This window comes from Magallana gigas, chromosome 7 (genome assembly GCF_963853765.1).
Source record: "Magallana gigas chromosome 7, xbMagGiga1.1, whole genome shotgun sequence".
Lineage (NCBI taxonomy): Eukaryota > Metazoa > Mollusca > Bivalvia > Ostreida > Ostreidae > Magallana > Magallana gigas.
In genome coordinates, this window is record NC_088859.1 from 10,756,935 (window position 1) to 10,772,300 (window position 15,366).

Here is a 15,366-nt window from a genome sequence, read left to right on the forward strand (position 1 = left end):
AGACGAGAATATTTGGAGTACAGCTCAGGCTAGGATATTTTGAGTACAACTCAAGCTGGGATATTTTGAGTATAGCTCAGGCTAGGATATTTTGAAAACAACTCAAGCTGGGATATTTTGAGTACAGCTCAGGCTAGAATATTTTGAGTACAACTCAAGTTGGGATATTTTGAGTATAGCTCAGGCTAGGATATTTTGAGTACAACTCAAGCTGGGATATTTTGAGTATAGCTCAGGCTAGAATAATTTGAGTACAACTCAGGGTAGGATATTTTGAGTACAACTCAAGCTAGGATATTTTGAGTACAACTCAGGCTGGGATATTTTGAGTACAACTCGGGCTAAGATATTTTGATTACAATTTTCAGGCTAGGATATTTTGAGTACAACTCAGGCTGGAATATTTTGAGTACAACTCGGGCTAAGATATTTTGAGTACAATTTTCAGACTGGGATATTTTGAGTACAACTTAGGCTAGGATATTTGGAGTTCAACTCGGGTGATGATATTTGGAGTATTTCTAGGCTAGATAATTCTGAGCAATTCTCAACATATATCAGGGCAGTTTCCTCAGAGAGGCTTGACGTATAGTTTGTTGAAATACTGCAGCAATCAAGTCTCTGCTTTTAGTCATATTCTGGTCTAAATTGGTGCACATGCATCTAGATAGGAATCAATCTACAAACATATAATACAGCGACAACAAAGAACTGTCTGTCACAACTCTCTTGATAGTCTGCAGTTAGCAATGAATATCCATTCTAACATTCAAAGGTGCACAGGTTCTATTTTTACACTGTTACAAATATTGATCATCATGTCAATCTGATGAGCAATTTTAATTTCTGGCCCACTCTTCCCATCACTAATGAACAATTACACCTGTAATTACAATTTCACAAATACAAAATATGGCAGCCATCTTTGATTATATACCAGAATTTGTTGGCAATCAATTCAATTTTAGCATGCTTAATATTTTAAGCTGAGATAATTTTGATTTGTAAACTACTGGCATACAATGGTACCTTTTTGAATGGGAAATATAGTGTTCAATGATATCAATTCATGTAGATTTGATAGGAAATTTCCTATACTATATCATATCTCCACTGTTAACAATAATAGACAATTTTATTTTGTAGATGTGAAAACTAAATTTTACAAAGAGATATTGCCTCACTCCCTCATAATTTGTTGTATAATTTATATAATTGACTAATAACTGAAATCGCATTAAAATCTCATTCATCAAATGAATCATACAAAAAAATCTTTGACACCTGAATTGGGCCAAGATTAGTATGAAGCATATTCAAAGCATGCAAAATCTGTGAAAAAAACTGCTTGATAAATTCATTTTTATTTTTGTAAATAGGGTGTGTATTATGATGCATATCATCAGAATTGTCAAGTCTGACAAGCTCTAAATGAAAAGTCAAAACAGGTTTCCAATTGTTGGTAGACCCAGCAGTCTAATCTTTTATCAGTTTCAGGAATTACATAACCCTGTCCAATATCCTGGACCAAATTGTTCCCTGTTTAAATAATTTCTCCGGTACAGTCGTTGCTGAACAATAGAAGGAGCCCCTGGCTCACAGAAACCTCCGCAGCGAGACAAAACATGGTGTACGAACACCTTCCTTCGTACCGCAGGTAACATAGCAATTATCTACAACAGATATCCAGAAAAGTTTGTTCTTCAGCCATAAGAAAAATGAATTATTGTGTAAATTGGCAGACTTCTTGAAAGGCCATCCGAGTCAATCCCCAACTAATAAGATAAATATAGGAGAAGTTTTATTCATTACTTAATGGACGGATTTTGACTCTCCCAGACCCCAATGTCTAGCTTTCATACCCTTTTCCTCTTCCTCTCATTGCCCTGCACATTCTACCTGGATATTAATGCAATCTGCCTTCAAATGGTCAGTGTTTGATAATTAAGAGTTAATTATTTGAGATCAGGCTATAATGATAGGGTCACTATGTCCGTCTGCTATTCATCCCTTGAAGGTCACTAGAGGTCAAACTTGTAGTTGTACGTGTTTTACATTTGTATGGGGTCAACTCTCATTTGAAATCGATATAGTACTCATTTAATTCTATTGTCCATTTCTGCTATTGAAATTTTTTCCGTGATTGCAGATGTCTGCCCATTGAGAGGCAGACGACAGATCGATTTTTGCACAACGGTCACAAAAAGAAGAGAGGAAGTCTGTCCGTCAAATTGTCTGTTGCCTCACGAAGGGGCCTAATGGCTGGCAAAAATTTTAAAGGTGATCATCAATTTCCAATATGTAGCATTCATGATAAATAAAACAAGTACCGGTAATATAATCAATTTTTTATAATTTCAAATTTATCATTTTGTTGTTGTTGCTAATCCGTGTAATGGTATTTTTCATGCATCTTATAAATCCTCTTTTGCCCATTTTTAATGCTAAATATGACATATTTCATGCTTTTAAATTTTACCTCTCTTTTTAAAACAAGCTAATAATGGTACCACTTGCATCAATAATGAGATGTTATGATCTTAAATAATGAAACCCTTGAGGTGGGTGTTCTACTGAAATAGTCTACACAGTATTATAGGATTTTCTCCTGGCATTCAACAGATGAATTATGCATCCTGATTAATTATCACCCCCCTAAAAAAAGGTGCAAAACATTGACACATTGGGGTTTTTATTAGACCACAGAATTAATTAGCACCACAGCAACAACAATGCATGCCATCTTTTAATGAATTCACAGAATCAGGTAGTGAATGAATTGGAGGGAAACCTTTGACCTTGAATGTGTTGTTTGACAAGTCAAGGTCGCTGTTGGCAGAAGAGTGATCAGTGAGGGGTCATAGAGGTTGTCAGACATGTAACATCACATCAGGTAGAAGCACGGGGGAGGAACATTCATTCACACACATTTTCTCTTGGAAAAAAAACTGTGCATTTTAAAATAATACATTTAACTGTGATCAGAGTAGATTTTGAAAGCTTGATCATTTTAAATTCTTTTCATTTTTATTTTCTAAGAAACAATAAATTATTAAGGAGCCATTTTCAGAATTATAGACCAAGTTTATAAAATATTTAGACTGTACTGTATACAACGTTGATACTGTGCACTAGATGAATAAAAGTTGTTTTTATTTAGATGATGTGCTAGCAAACTTAGCACAATAAATATTGACAACTGAAACCAGAATTTTTGTAGATAACCAGTCCCCTAAAATCACTAAACCACACTGCATACATGCAGCACATACACCATCTCTGACATGCTAGTTATCATTTTTTCAGATCATCTCAAAACCTTGAAAAAAACCTATCAGACAAAATTTGATGAGGCATAAGTAAGGCGAAAGCAAGTCTGTGATGTTCCTTGTTAGACGATCGCTCTGAAATCAAGTGTTAACATGCGACCGAGTGTCAGCCTTTTTTCAGAAGTTCATGAGATAGGCCTGGAAATGTCCTTCAAAGTACAGGCTTTGATCGGGGAGTGAATGATCTGGCGCATTCATCCTGATTATGATGGTTAGTGTAATGCACTTTCTACTGAAATTCTTTGCATGGAAACGTATAATTAAATGTTTGTTTGTCAGAACATCACAAATCCTTCGCTATTCAGTGAATGCTATCTTGGGATCTAGTCTTACGTTCAATTGCTAATGATGTCCTCAATGTATTCTATCCAACTACATTATGTGCCATTTATTACCTAATTTTATCGGAATTAAGATGTCAGTAATAATAAGCCTTGGTTTGATATAAATGAAATTAATGTACCTATCATACTTAATTTAATTGGGAGAGAAAATTATGACTGAATTAAAGTGTCTTACTTAATAAATACTTGGTTTTTCATTCAATTTTTATCAAACAGTGCGTTATTTGTAGGGAAACTCCATTTCCCGTTGTCATTATTATTTTCACACAATGAACAGCCCAAGGGTTGCGTGGTGAACTGTTAGCTGACAAACTTTTTCAAAACTCTGTCTCAACTCAAAACGTTAGAACAAAAAGGGCAAAAAGAGAGGATCTGTTGCGAGTTCCCATGTTGTATGCAGGCTTGGGGTAAAATGCTGACGATGGACCCTCCATTTTGGAGGGTCCATAGTGAAGGGGGTGGAGCTTGGTGTGTCAGTCTTAATTAAGAGTCCGTTTGATCTGTCATTCCAATTATGTTATCAGAAACAGAATGGGCCACAACATTGTTTTATTTATATGACTTTAAAACACAGGCACATAAAACTCCCCTCCCCCAATTCAAATTTGCTCATTACATACAATGAATATCATGAAAAAAATGGATTTTATATCTGTGTAATTGTTGAAATTAATAATGACAGTCAATGGATAATGTTCTTTTAGATCTATTAATTTATTAACATTTGTTACTCAGGGAAAAAAATAAATCTCTCAACATTGAGGTGAGTTAACTGTTTCCAGTTTCACTGGACTCACAATAATTGTTACACAAACATAGATTAATTTATGTATCCTGATAAAGTTCATTTGAAGTTGCCAAAATCATTAAATGTTAGGACCCCCCCCCCCTCTTTTTAAATTTCTAATAAACAACCCATATGTTTTAGCTATTAGGTGCATGATGAAATTGGAATGACAGATCAAACGGACTCTGAATTAAGATTGACACACCAAGCTCCACCCCTTCCACATTGGACCCTCCAAAGTGGAGGGTCCATCGTCAGCATTTTACCCCAAGCCGTTGTATGCACAAGTCAATTAGTATCCAATTAAAATACCCCCTTCCAACCATTCAACATACATTTTTTTTAAAAGCAGATAATTTCAAACTGAATGGAAATCATTCCACATATAAAACTTGGTGGATTAAAATATTTTCCCAGATGGAAGCAAAATAAGTATTAATTCGAAAGGAAAAAAAACCCTTCTTTTCATATAAATCTAACAAATACCTGTCCAAGGTTAAACCCACCTTTAAAATAAAGAAAAGAAAACTGCAAATTGAAATTTACTTTACTCAAATCTGAATTTTTGACAGTCTGGGTCAAATGAACTCTTTACAACCGATTATAGGTTGCTTTTCACTTTTGAACACTGGAATAATTGGATAATCGTTCGGCAATACATGTGTGTTAAAGACATGTTTACTTTTAATCAATAATTTGCATGGATACAGCCTTGTATCAACACATTCAGCCTTTATATGTTTGTTACATGTATACACTTGGTAATCATCTATCCATTTTAAATAGTTCAAATCTTTATAAGCAGACTGATTAAACACCAGAAGATGAAAGGAATTTCAATTAAAAACTCCAGTGAGCCTTCCTCATCCGTCTTAATGTTTGTAAACTGCAATAGCCTGCTCAATAATGAAATGCTTAGTCTAGGACACTGATTTTCGATTTCACAAATATAAATGAAAATCGGAACTTCTCATCTTACAAAACTGAGAGAAAATACAAAAATTCTCAAATGCTTTCTCAAGAAAGTGTATTTGTATGCCATTTCTTAATCCATGTTGCCTGTGGTTCTTGCAACAGATAACACATTGTTTAGTCAAGGGTCCTCCATCAAACCCGCCCTGCATGGACCCATCGCTCTGTTATCATTACAAAAACCCTCAGGTATTCCCCAAACTTGACAGTTTATCAATAATTAGCCTGGCCGCTAACTGCATTCCTAGTCTGGTCTGCATCATTCTCCGACGGACACATGGCAGCGTTTGAAGAAGACACCTGACCCAAGAAGCCCCCATAATTCCAGGGACACCTTGCAAAAGATGGTGGTCTCTAAAACCGGGGTATAAATCTTGGCTGACAAAGTGCACCTTGATAATCGAAAACTAGTCTTAGACTTAAGACAAAGTCAATATAGGACAAAGGTTTATTTTTCATGATTGCTTTCTAAATTTCATCATGGAATCCTTTTTGAATCCTTAACCATACAATATTATAACTTTGACATGCAGCTAGGATTAAAGGGATTTATCCATCCAATTTTCTGTTGAGATATTGACAGATTTAAAAGATTGCTGGCCAAAAAGTTTTTGATAACTGAAAATTTCTTGCAGATCTATCCTACCTTGAGAACCAAGACATAGAAGATATATACCTAAAATGTGTTAAAATTTTCTTTTTTATTTATTTTCAGAATTCAATTTGCTAAATCTTTCAGTACATGGCATGCGATACAACAAAACCCCTATCTGCATCTGACATTCCACACAACAGTGTTGGAATTTTCAAGTACATGTACTAAAGAAAACAATATCTCCATGATTTGTTTTCCATATAAAACAATTTTACTGTTTTAGGACAAAGTTCTCACATCAGTCTGGGCTGCCATAACAGCCCATTAAATTAAAGAGGAATAACTCCGACAAACTGAACAAACGCTGCAAATTCATTTTTCTTTTGTGGTTTTCCATAAAAATAAAATGACTTTGCAAATTTGTATCTGCTTTCAATAATTTTTTGAAAGCATTGTTGTACATGCACAATAAAAACCAGTCAAATGGCACATTTTCGATAAAGAAGAGAACTAAATATTACCAGGTATACAGACATACAGATGAATTAAAAATTAATTGAAATTATAAATATTTAAGGTCTTCCGTTTCCAACGGAAGACCTTGTACTGATTCTGTTGGAAATTCTTCATTATTATTTTTCTTCTTCTTTTTCTTCTAGACGTTTCTTTAAACTGTAATATCTTGCTTGTTTGTCATTAGATTTTATTCAAATTTTCAGGGTTTATTGGCAATGACAATAGCTTACTATAGCACAAAACAATTTGAAATCGCTACTTCCGGTTTTGAGTTATTCCCCTTTGAATATTTTTTTAGTGGGTCTCGTGTACCTGCAAAGGCTCCGAGTTGATCCGTAGCAAGTAGTTTTGATTTACAAATCCTTAATGTAGACATCTTGAACGTTGTCCTCCTAGTTTTACATGTTTGATTAACCCACGTATACTTCTTAAAAAATTACATCGAAATTAATGTTTCAAAAAATGTTAAATTTTGCCTATATCTTTGCTCAATAACTTTTTAGTTGTAAATTTTTTCTAGACACATATAGAACAAAAGTTGTGCAGAATATTAAGAGCTTTCATTTGATACCATAAAAAAGGGGCTAGCCCCTAAAATGAGGGGTCTAGATCCCTTAAAAGTCTTTGCTTCATAACTCTAAAACGGTAAGTTTTTCGATATGGGCGTCGCTGCAAAAAATGTTGCTTGTGACTTTATTGATCTCATAAAACTGTTTTTGTGTTCGGGTATTGCATAATATGAGGGAAAAAGTAATACGTGTTGACCAGTACTCGCTGCAATTTGGCCAAGTTAACGAAACTCTCCCTCGCCCGCGGCCGAGAAAATCGGTCACCATGGTCGCGGCTGGGCTACCTAGCGGTCAGCGGATATCTAATACACGAGAGTTGCGTCTCTCATATACGAGTTTATTTAGCCGCCAACTCAAGAATTGTTTTAGTTTTGATTACACATAAAAGTTTATCGACTAAACGAATCGGTGTCAATTAAGAAATTGTTCAGTTAATAAATAAGAGCAATGTCATTCTCAATCTAAAGCAATATTAGACATAGATCAATTGTGGGTTTTAAGTTTAAAATAAAGAACTTTTATTTGATAGAATATGGTCATTATACTGCAAACTTTTCAAATCGTCCTGGGTTCTGAGCTGTGCGTGTCTGTGCGTTGAACCTTTACGTAATCTATCCTTCGTCCATGGCCGAGGAGATGAGCCACGGCTGCACTACCTAGCGGTAAGCGGTTATCTAATACACAAGATTCGCACACCGCGACGCATACTTAGATGAAGAAGAATGTGTTTGAGTTTATATAGCCGTAAATACAAGAACTGTTTTAATGTTATGTTATAAAAGTTTGTCCATCTTGTATTTATTTAATTAAACATTTGAGTGAAAATGAAAACTAATGAACGATATTACTCCAAATCGGAAACATTGTCAGACATAAATTAATGGCTGGTTTGTATATCTAAAAAAATTTAACCCCCCACCCCTCCCCCAATATTAAATGATGATCATCCCTCGCACATGGCCGAGGAGATAAAGCGCGAGTGGACAAGTGATCCGCAGTCGGCTCGTGTTCTTCTACATGTACCTTATTACGCGCTCATGTTTCATATTTTGCACGGACAGAACTATACTTATTATGTTTTCAACTATTATCTAGGATTAAGATGAAAAGATAAATTTAGTTTGCTTGTACAGCTGATTGAGCATTGATTTAATTATACTATAGCGTACAAGGTAGTTTAAAAATCAACTAAAATTATAATCAAAGTTCCATGTTACATGTTTGCGGTAGGTGCTAGCACGATAAAAGAATGTCCTGAATTGTCCTGAATGGAGGCATTTGATGATTATTTGAAAGAATATTCACATGAGTTTTAAACAACTGAAGATTAGATTCTATCGGTCCCATATCAATCACTCTGTAGTTTTTCTAATACATGGTTGTTCGTTTGAGTGTGGAAGCGAATTCATTGCTGCGTCCCCACCCCCTCCTCCCGCCCCGCTAACAAGTGCTTGCGCTGGATTTTTTTTAAATTGGCAAAAAGATATCCAGATCTGTGGAAAATCATTTTTGGTGACTTCTTCTTATGTGTAACATTTTCTATTCAACGTGTTTCACTTTCCCACCCGATTGTTTATTCGGTCAGTCTGTGTTAATTCAATCGCCACGTGCGACCGAAAATCTTGTGTCACTTTAGCACACACAACTCAGAACATATGTAATTGAGTAACAGTTGGAAGGTGCTTTTATTAACAATAAGACTATTATTATTCGAAGTCAGGACAGGTCTTTACATTAAAGATGTGGAATCGTTACCTGAGAGTGTGGCTAATAAATTAACCCGTTAAACACACTAAACTTCTATAGTTATGAACAGAATAATTCATAATATATTATAATTGAAAGTTGGAAGTAAAAGGAAATTTTGTTCTTTAGAAATACGACTACATTATGCAATGCAGTCGATCGCCATAGAAATCATCAAAGTACTGCAAGTGTCGACAGATTTCTTATTTCTTTGAAAGACCATAATTGTTCACTTGACTTGCAGACTATAATATAGCGACATATCCAAAAAATATATGCGCTTCTCAAAGTTACACTTAAGTGCGTTATTGGGGATTTTATTTATTGCTAATTGTATGAAAATTTATAAAAAAAAAATGAATTGAAGTTGTGTATTATGAGGTTGTAATGCAACTTAATTTACTTACAAGGTTAGCTACAGCCAGTGGAATAATAATTTTAGGTGAACAATGAATACCCAATATATTAAAATACAAGATAAATAGTTTCCAGAACTATAATACTATGCATGTGTATATGAAAGTTGCACCCTCATTTGTATGGATGTAGGTGAGGAGGTAAAGGTGTATCGATATACATACAATATATGACTGCACATACGGATTCCGGACCGTGGCTACAAGACGATACACATAATAGTTTTTTAATACATCAATGCGCAGTTTGATCTAGAAACTGACCAGTTTCATAACTTCTTCGAATTTCTCTAACACGGACTGTCTAATTCCTTCCCAGAATTCCAATTTACGCAAGCGCAATTGAAGTTTTTTTTTCAATTTTATAAATCAACCCACTGACATAAAAATAAGGATTTTGCATATTATTACATCGTCGAGAGAGGTGCTATTCAGTCTGTAAATAAGGTTATTTAATTACATTACGTTACACAGCGGTAGGGATGGGACGATCAACCGATGCACCGGTGCATCACGATATTTATTTTGACGATATTTGGATCGATACATTTACCATTAATACAACGATACCTAAGCGAACATTTTTTTATTTTCCAAAAATATCCGAGCTTCAAATATCGGCTATTTTTACTCCGCGCGCCTAAATATGAAAATACAAAGATGGCGGAAAACCTCGTAAAGTTGTCCAAACAGTTAGGAAGCTAAATCTGGAGTGTGGACAACTTTTGTATTACTTGTTTATGAAAAAGTAGAGTATATGAGACTAAAGTAATTTGTAAATTGTGCAATGCTCATTTTAAATATATCAAAATAACTTTGGACATGCGGTAATACATCGACAGATTGAATAAATTTTTAACCCTTATTCATGTTTTCATTTAGTTGCAATGTATCGTGATATGTATCGTATCGCATATCATGTATCGTGATATGTACCGAATCGGCTAAGTACAGTATCGTCCCAGCCCTACACAGCGGTGTCTTTATGAAACAGAACCATCTGGTGTAAAATTTAGATGCTCGCTTTTGCATAAATACTCCCGCTGATCTTTTTTTTTTAGCTGATTATATATTATTTTGAATGTCCAAGTCTACTCGTATCATTAAATGATATCAGACGACCCACATTTCCCTATAGAAAAGTTCAGAGATGCCATCAATTTTGACTAATTACTAAAGTTTGTCCGCACGTAACAATTCTATAAACTTGCATATAGTCTTCCAAAATTTAGAAAGATTTGAATAAAGGAGTTATCTTAGAGAAAAGGTTACGTGTTTTGTAGGCGTGTTCGGTTTTAAAAGAAAAATACAATTCCTGACATGAGTCATGAGTACATACTGTTTATAACAATGCTTGTTACCCTTTGATTTAACTTTAACTTTAACTCGCCATTTAACATGATGTCTCAATTTTTAAAGAATTTTTGAAATGATTACACAAACTGTGTTCGACAGTTTTCATACAGCATTTTCTTCCTTTCTTTTCAAAACATGTTTTATATACAGGCTTTCAATCACAACACGTTCTAATGTCTTAACTTATCTCTCTTTAAACAAAATTATTTCTGGGTGAATTCAAGAAGACCGAGGTGAAACCGTTTACAAATCAAGAAGGTTGAAAATAACAAGGGGCGAAAATAACCCTGTATACAGTATATTATCAGGTTAATAGGTGTGTGACTATCAGTCAATACAACCGGTGTCAATGGCCGAGTAGTAAGAGCACTGGGTTAGAATTCCATTTGAGACTTAACTTTTCACTATGTGTTATACATGTATGAGAAACAGCTCTAAAAAGTCAATTATGATAGTCAGATGAGTGGTCTAGTATTATATTGCTATTGCTTCATGTTAATTAACTTACCCCCTTTCACATTTTCTGTTGCCTGCTGAAATATCTTATGAAACATCTCTGAAAAAAAAGAAGTTTTGAATATGATTTGGTGATTTCAAATAAGTCAGCTAGCATATCTTCTGTAAGCTACCGGTAATTGTATTAATATCTAAGGACAGAAGATGCAATTAAAAAATGCCTTCAAATTCTTTATTTTAGGAAAGACACTAATAAGAGACAATAATGATAAGGACAAAATGTCATATGTTTTAATTGGATTGTTTCCCTGATGCCTTACCTAATGGGTTCTCCTGGTCAATCTCCAGCTGTCTTTTGGCCTTGACCTCCCACAGGTTGGGGTCAAAGGGAAAGAGGGTCTCCAGTCTACAACACAACGCAAAAACAGATAATACAACACAAAGCAAAAATATACACAATACAACACAAAGTAAAAATTGGCAATACAACACAAAGCAAAAATAGACAATACAACACAAAGCAAAAACAGACAATACAACACAAAGCAAAAATAGACACTACAACACAAAGCAAAGACAGACAATACAACACAAAGCAAAATAGACAATACAACACAAAGCAAAAATAGACAATACAACACAAAGCAAAGACAGACAATACAACACAAAGCAAAGACAGACAATACAACACAAAGCAAAAATAGACAATACAACATAAAGCAAAAATAGACAATACAACACAAAGCAAAGACAGACAATACAACACAAAGCAAAAAGAAACAATGCAACACAAAGCAAAGACAGACAATACAACACAAAGCAAATAACAGACAATACAACACAAAGCTAAAACAGACAATACAACACAAAGCAAAAACAGACAATACAACAAACAGTACCCCAAACGTCTAAGAGTGCAGAGCTAAAGTATACTGTGTACAGAAAACAAATGTCAAACAATACAAAGCAAAAATCTACAGCACAGTCTAAAAATAAAAGACAGTTCTAGCTCTTCATTTGGCCACTACTGTAACTCCTACCCTTCAAACATGGCTTCCTCTTCTTTCGACATAAAATCAAACAATCGACAGACTGGCAAAAAGGACAGGGCAAATTTCAAGTCTCCTAAAATATAACACATAAATTAAAGACCGACACAAAAAATTACATGCAATATTAGTTTGCAAAAAAAAAAATATTTAAAACATCTTGTTATGAAATAACTTTTAGTTGGCAAATTTTCATGTTGTGTTCTCCAATTTTTTGTATTTTTATACCCCTGCTTCAAAAGAGAGGGGAGTATAGTGTGTCCATCTGTCCATAACAAATTTTCAAACAAATATTTGTCAAAGTTTTTTTTTCAAAACTATTCATCGCAGATAGTTGAAATTTTGTCACACTCATTAATTAGGCATGCAATTTGAACAAATCTCATGTCAATTTCCTGTTAAATGTTGACTTTGCTTATTTTGTATATTGAATAAATATCAGAGCAGGGGTATCCAGGTGAGCATTGGCTCACAGATATCTTGTCTATTTTATTTTTTATAGTGTCACTGATATTCTCGTATTTTTCACAATGTTACGGATCTTCTAGGTTCTTACCTGGAAAAGCCTCCAGAGCTTTCCTGTAGACAATCTGGGCAATCACTCCATTCAGGACCTCACTGGATTCTTCATTCTGAGCAAAATAAAAGAGGATATCCAGATAACAACTAATTACTAGCATATGCTAAAAAAAGATGTAAGCAAAGAATATGATACAGCTTCAGGTACATCAAAATAGTTATGGTTCATAATTTACAAACAATGTATTCAGATACATGTTTTGGTTATGGAGGATATAGTTAAGAGCTACAAAAATCAGGTACCTGGTCCATTCCTGTTGACTGAAGCAATTCTCTTCTCTTCCTCAGCTGAAAAAATCAAAGCAAAATACATTTTTAAAACATTTTTCATTTTAGTTTTTCAAATTCTTAATTGATTGATAATCTTTTTTTTTTGAGATTTATACCTTCTCTACAAAGAGCAGCTCCATTCTGTAATACTGAAAGTAATGAAAACCAAACTTCAAATAAAATTAATATTTCAAACATAGCATTAAAATAAATATCTTTTCACAAATTCAAATATATGCATGCATGACTGGCAGTTGTAACAAGCTGTATGTGTTGGCATTCGTAATAAGCATACCAAACAAGACAATAATCACTGTCATTACTACTATAACATGATACAATAAATAATTTCTTCATGTAACTAATACTGGTACTTGTACCAGTAATTAACTTCAGAGGCAATTTTTTGTTATGCAAGTTTTCCTCAAATGATATTCTATAAAACAAATCTACTGCCAAAAATGATCAAAAAATTACTAACAAATATATTAAACAACTACAGATAGCAAGAGGTCACATGACTTAATGAATATGTTGCTTTGATATCTCTTTGCATATCATTACAATAAACATTTAAACCTCAGAACTCTTGCCCCATCACAGACCATAGCCGACACTTACCTCCAGCCAGAGAGCTTTAGAGGCGGGGTTAAACCTCAGCCCCCTCTGCATCAGGGTACGGGCATTGTCTGCGTTCTTGTTGTTCTCAAACTCCCACTTAGCAGCCAGAATCCATAAGTCTATTCAATAACAACATGAAATATCAATCTCTGACTTTGACACCCTGCCTTTTGAAATCCATTTACTTTGATATCATACACACGTTACTAACACACTGACTCTCTATACATTTGAGGAATGCCATCATCCTGTGACTCAATTTGATGGCAGTTTACATGTCAATGAATTGACTACATTAATTATATTCATAATAATTAACAAATCCAACATATAAGCTCAGTTTTATGTCACCGTTCTAGTGATTGGCAGCTCAAGCGTTTGAAATCTAAAAGACATTTTGTTTGGGTCTTATATCATTTTCATATTATTCTTACAACTGCTTCAGAAAACAAAATTTCACTTCTTCCGTTTTTTCACTGTTTAACCTGTATTTAATTCAGTTTTCCTGATGAAGCAAAATGACTGATAACATTACCTGGATTCTTGCTGTGAACCTGAAGCAGCTGGGCAAAGATTCTGCTGACATGAGATTTCTCATTCTATAAAGACAAATCGCCTGTTTATTGCACTGCATGCTATATTTTCTAACAAAGGACTACATTTGCAATGGTCAAAATAACCAATTTTTAAATACTGGTATATACATGTAGTATTGTATCAAAATTAAATCTTCATAAAACAGTAAACAGAGGATGTTTAATATCACTTTAATTTTTATTATTGATATTTTCTCATCATTGTCCATTAGGTGCTCATTAATCAAGTTTGTAATGTCACTTAAATGGCTAATTCCTGCAATTTGCAAACAATTGAAAATACTGCCATTTTTTAAAACCATATTTTGCCTTTTGGAAGTCTAGAGAGCAGGTCTGCTCAAGTACAATTTTTACATATTTTTTTGTTCATATAATTAATGTAAATAAAACTACCTAGACTTACCCTGTCTAGGGAAAACTTGATATGTGACAACCACAGCTCCACATCACTCTGAATAAGTGAAACAATAAAATGTCAAACATCACTTTTATTATCTCTCTTTGAATTGTGGTCCTTGTACAATGGATATAGTTACATGTATCGTATACAAACATGGTCCAATTATTAAACAATTCTCACCTGAAATCTGGCTATCACTTGCTACAAAACAGAAAGATAAGTCAGTGTTTTGAAATTAAGAAGCAAATTCTACTTGAATCATAAGAGATAATTCAAAACCAACAATTCAATATTTTCACAGTGAGACTTAATCACTCTTAAACCTAAAAATAATTTGTTTGTATCATAACATTTCGATTTTATTGAAAGAAAATGTTTTGTAATTAATAGTTTTCTATGATTGCTCTAATCAATTGCTCAGTGGTAAAATGAATGAAAACAAGTTTGTTAGTTTAATTACTCCATTGTTCTAAATTCCTTTCATTTCCTATATTTTCCATTACTGTAAAGCAACTTTTATTTGCAACAATTTTATTTTGCAATTCACCGGCAATAAACCGGTTTGCGACAACTATTTCTTAGCGACCATGTTTTATCCATAGTCATTTTGATATATAGCATCCATACAGCAAAGACAAATTCGTTGCTAGAAATATTTGCGTCAAAGAGGCTCTCGCGAATATTTCTTGAATGCAAATAAAAGTTGCTTTACAGTATTTCTCAGCTGGTCAAAAAGGATTTAGCTGTGTAAATCATAAGCACCTT

The 15,366-nt window shown here is 34.0% G+C and overlaps 1 protein-coding gene across 1 annotated transcript in view; it reads right to left on the reverse strand.

Moving 5' to 3' along the window:
* LOC105341713 (U3 small nucleolar RNA-associated protein 6 homolog) overlaps positions 1 to 15,366 on the reverse strand; it is a 59,620-nt gene that overhangs the window by 42,059 nt on the left and 2,195 nt on the right. Inside the window, exons 5-14 of the mRNA XM_066067285.1 lie at positions 14,782 to 14,802; positions 14,605 to 14,652; positions 14,141 to 14,204; positions 13,606 to 13,724; positions 13,101 to 13,133; positions 12,958 to 13,002; positions 12,692 to 12,767; positions 12,127 to 12,211; positions 11,407 to 11,492; positions 11,139 to 11,186 (exon numbers count right to left, since the gene is read on the reverse strand). Of these exons, the coding sequence (XP_065923357.1) occupies positions 11,139 to 11,186; positions 11,407 to 11,492; positions 12,127 to 12,211; positions 12,692 to 12,767; positions 12,958 to 13,002; positions 13,101 to 13,133; positions 13,606 to 13,724; positions 14,141 to 14,204; positions 14,605 to 14,652; positions 14,782 to 14,802 (625 nt within the window). The remainder of the gene's footprint in view (positions 1 to 11,138; positions 11,187 to 11,406; positions 11,493 to 12,126; positions 12,212 to 12,691; positions 12,768 to 12,957; positions 13,003 to 13,100; positions 13,134 to 13,605; positions 13,725 to 14,140; positions 14,205 to 14,604; positions 14,653 to 14,781; positions 14,803 to 15,366) is intronic.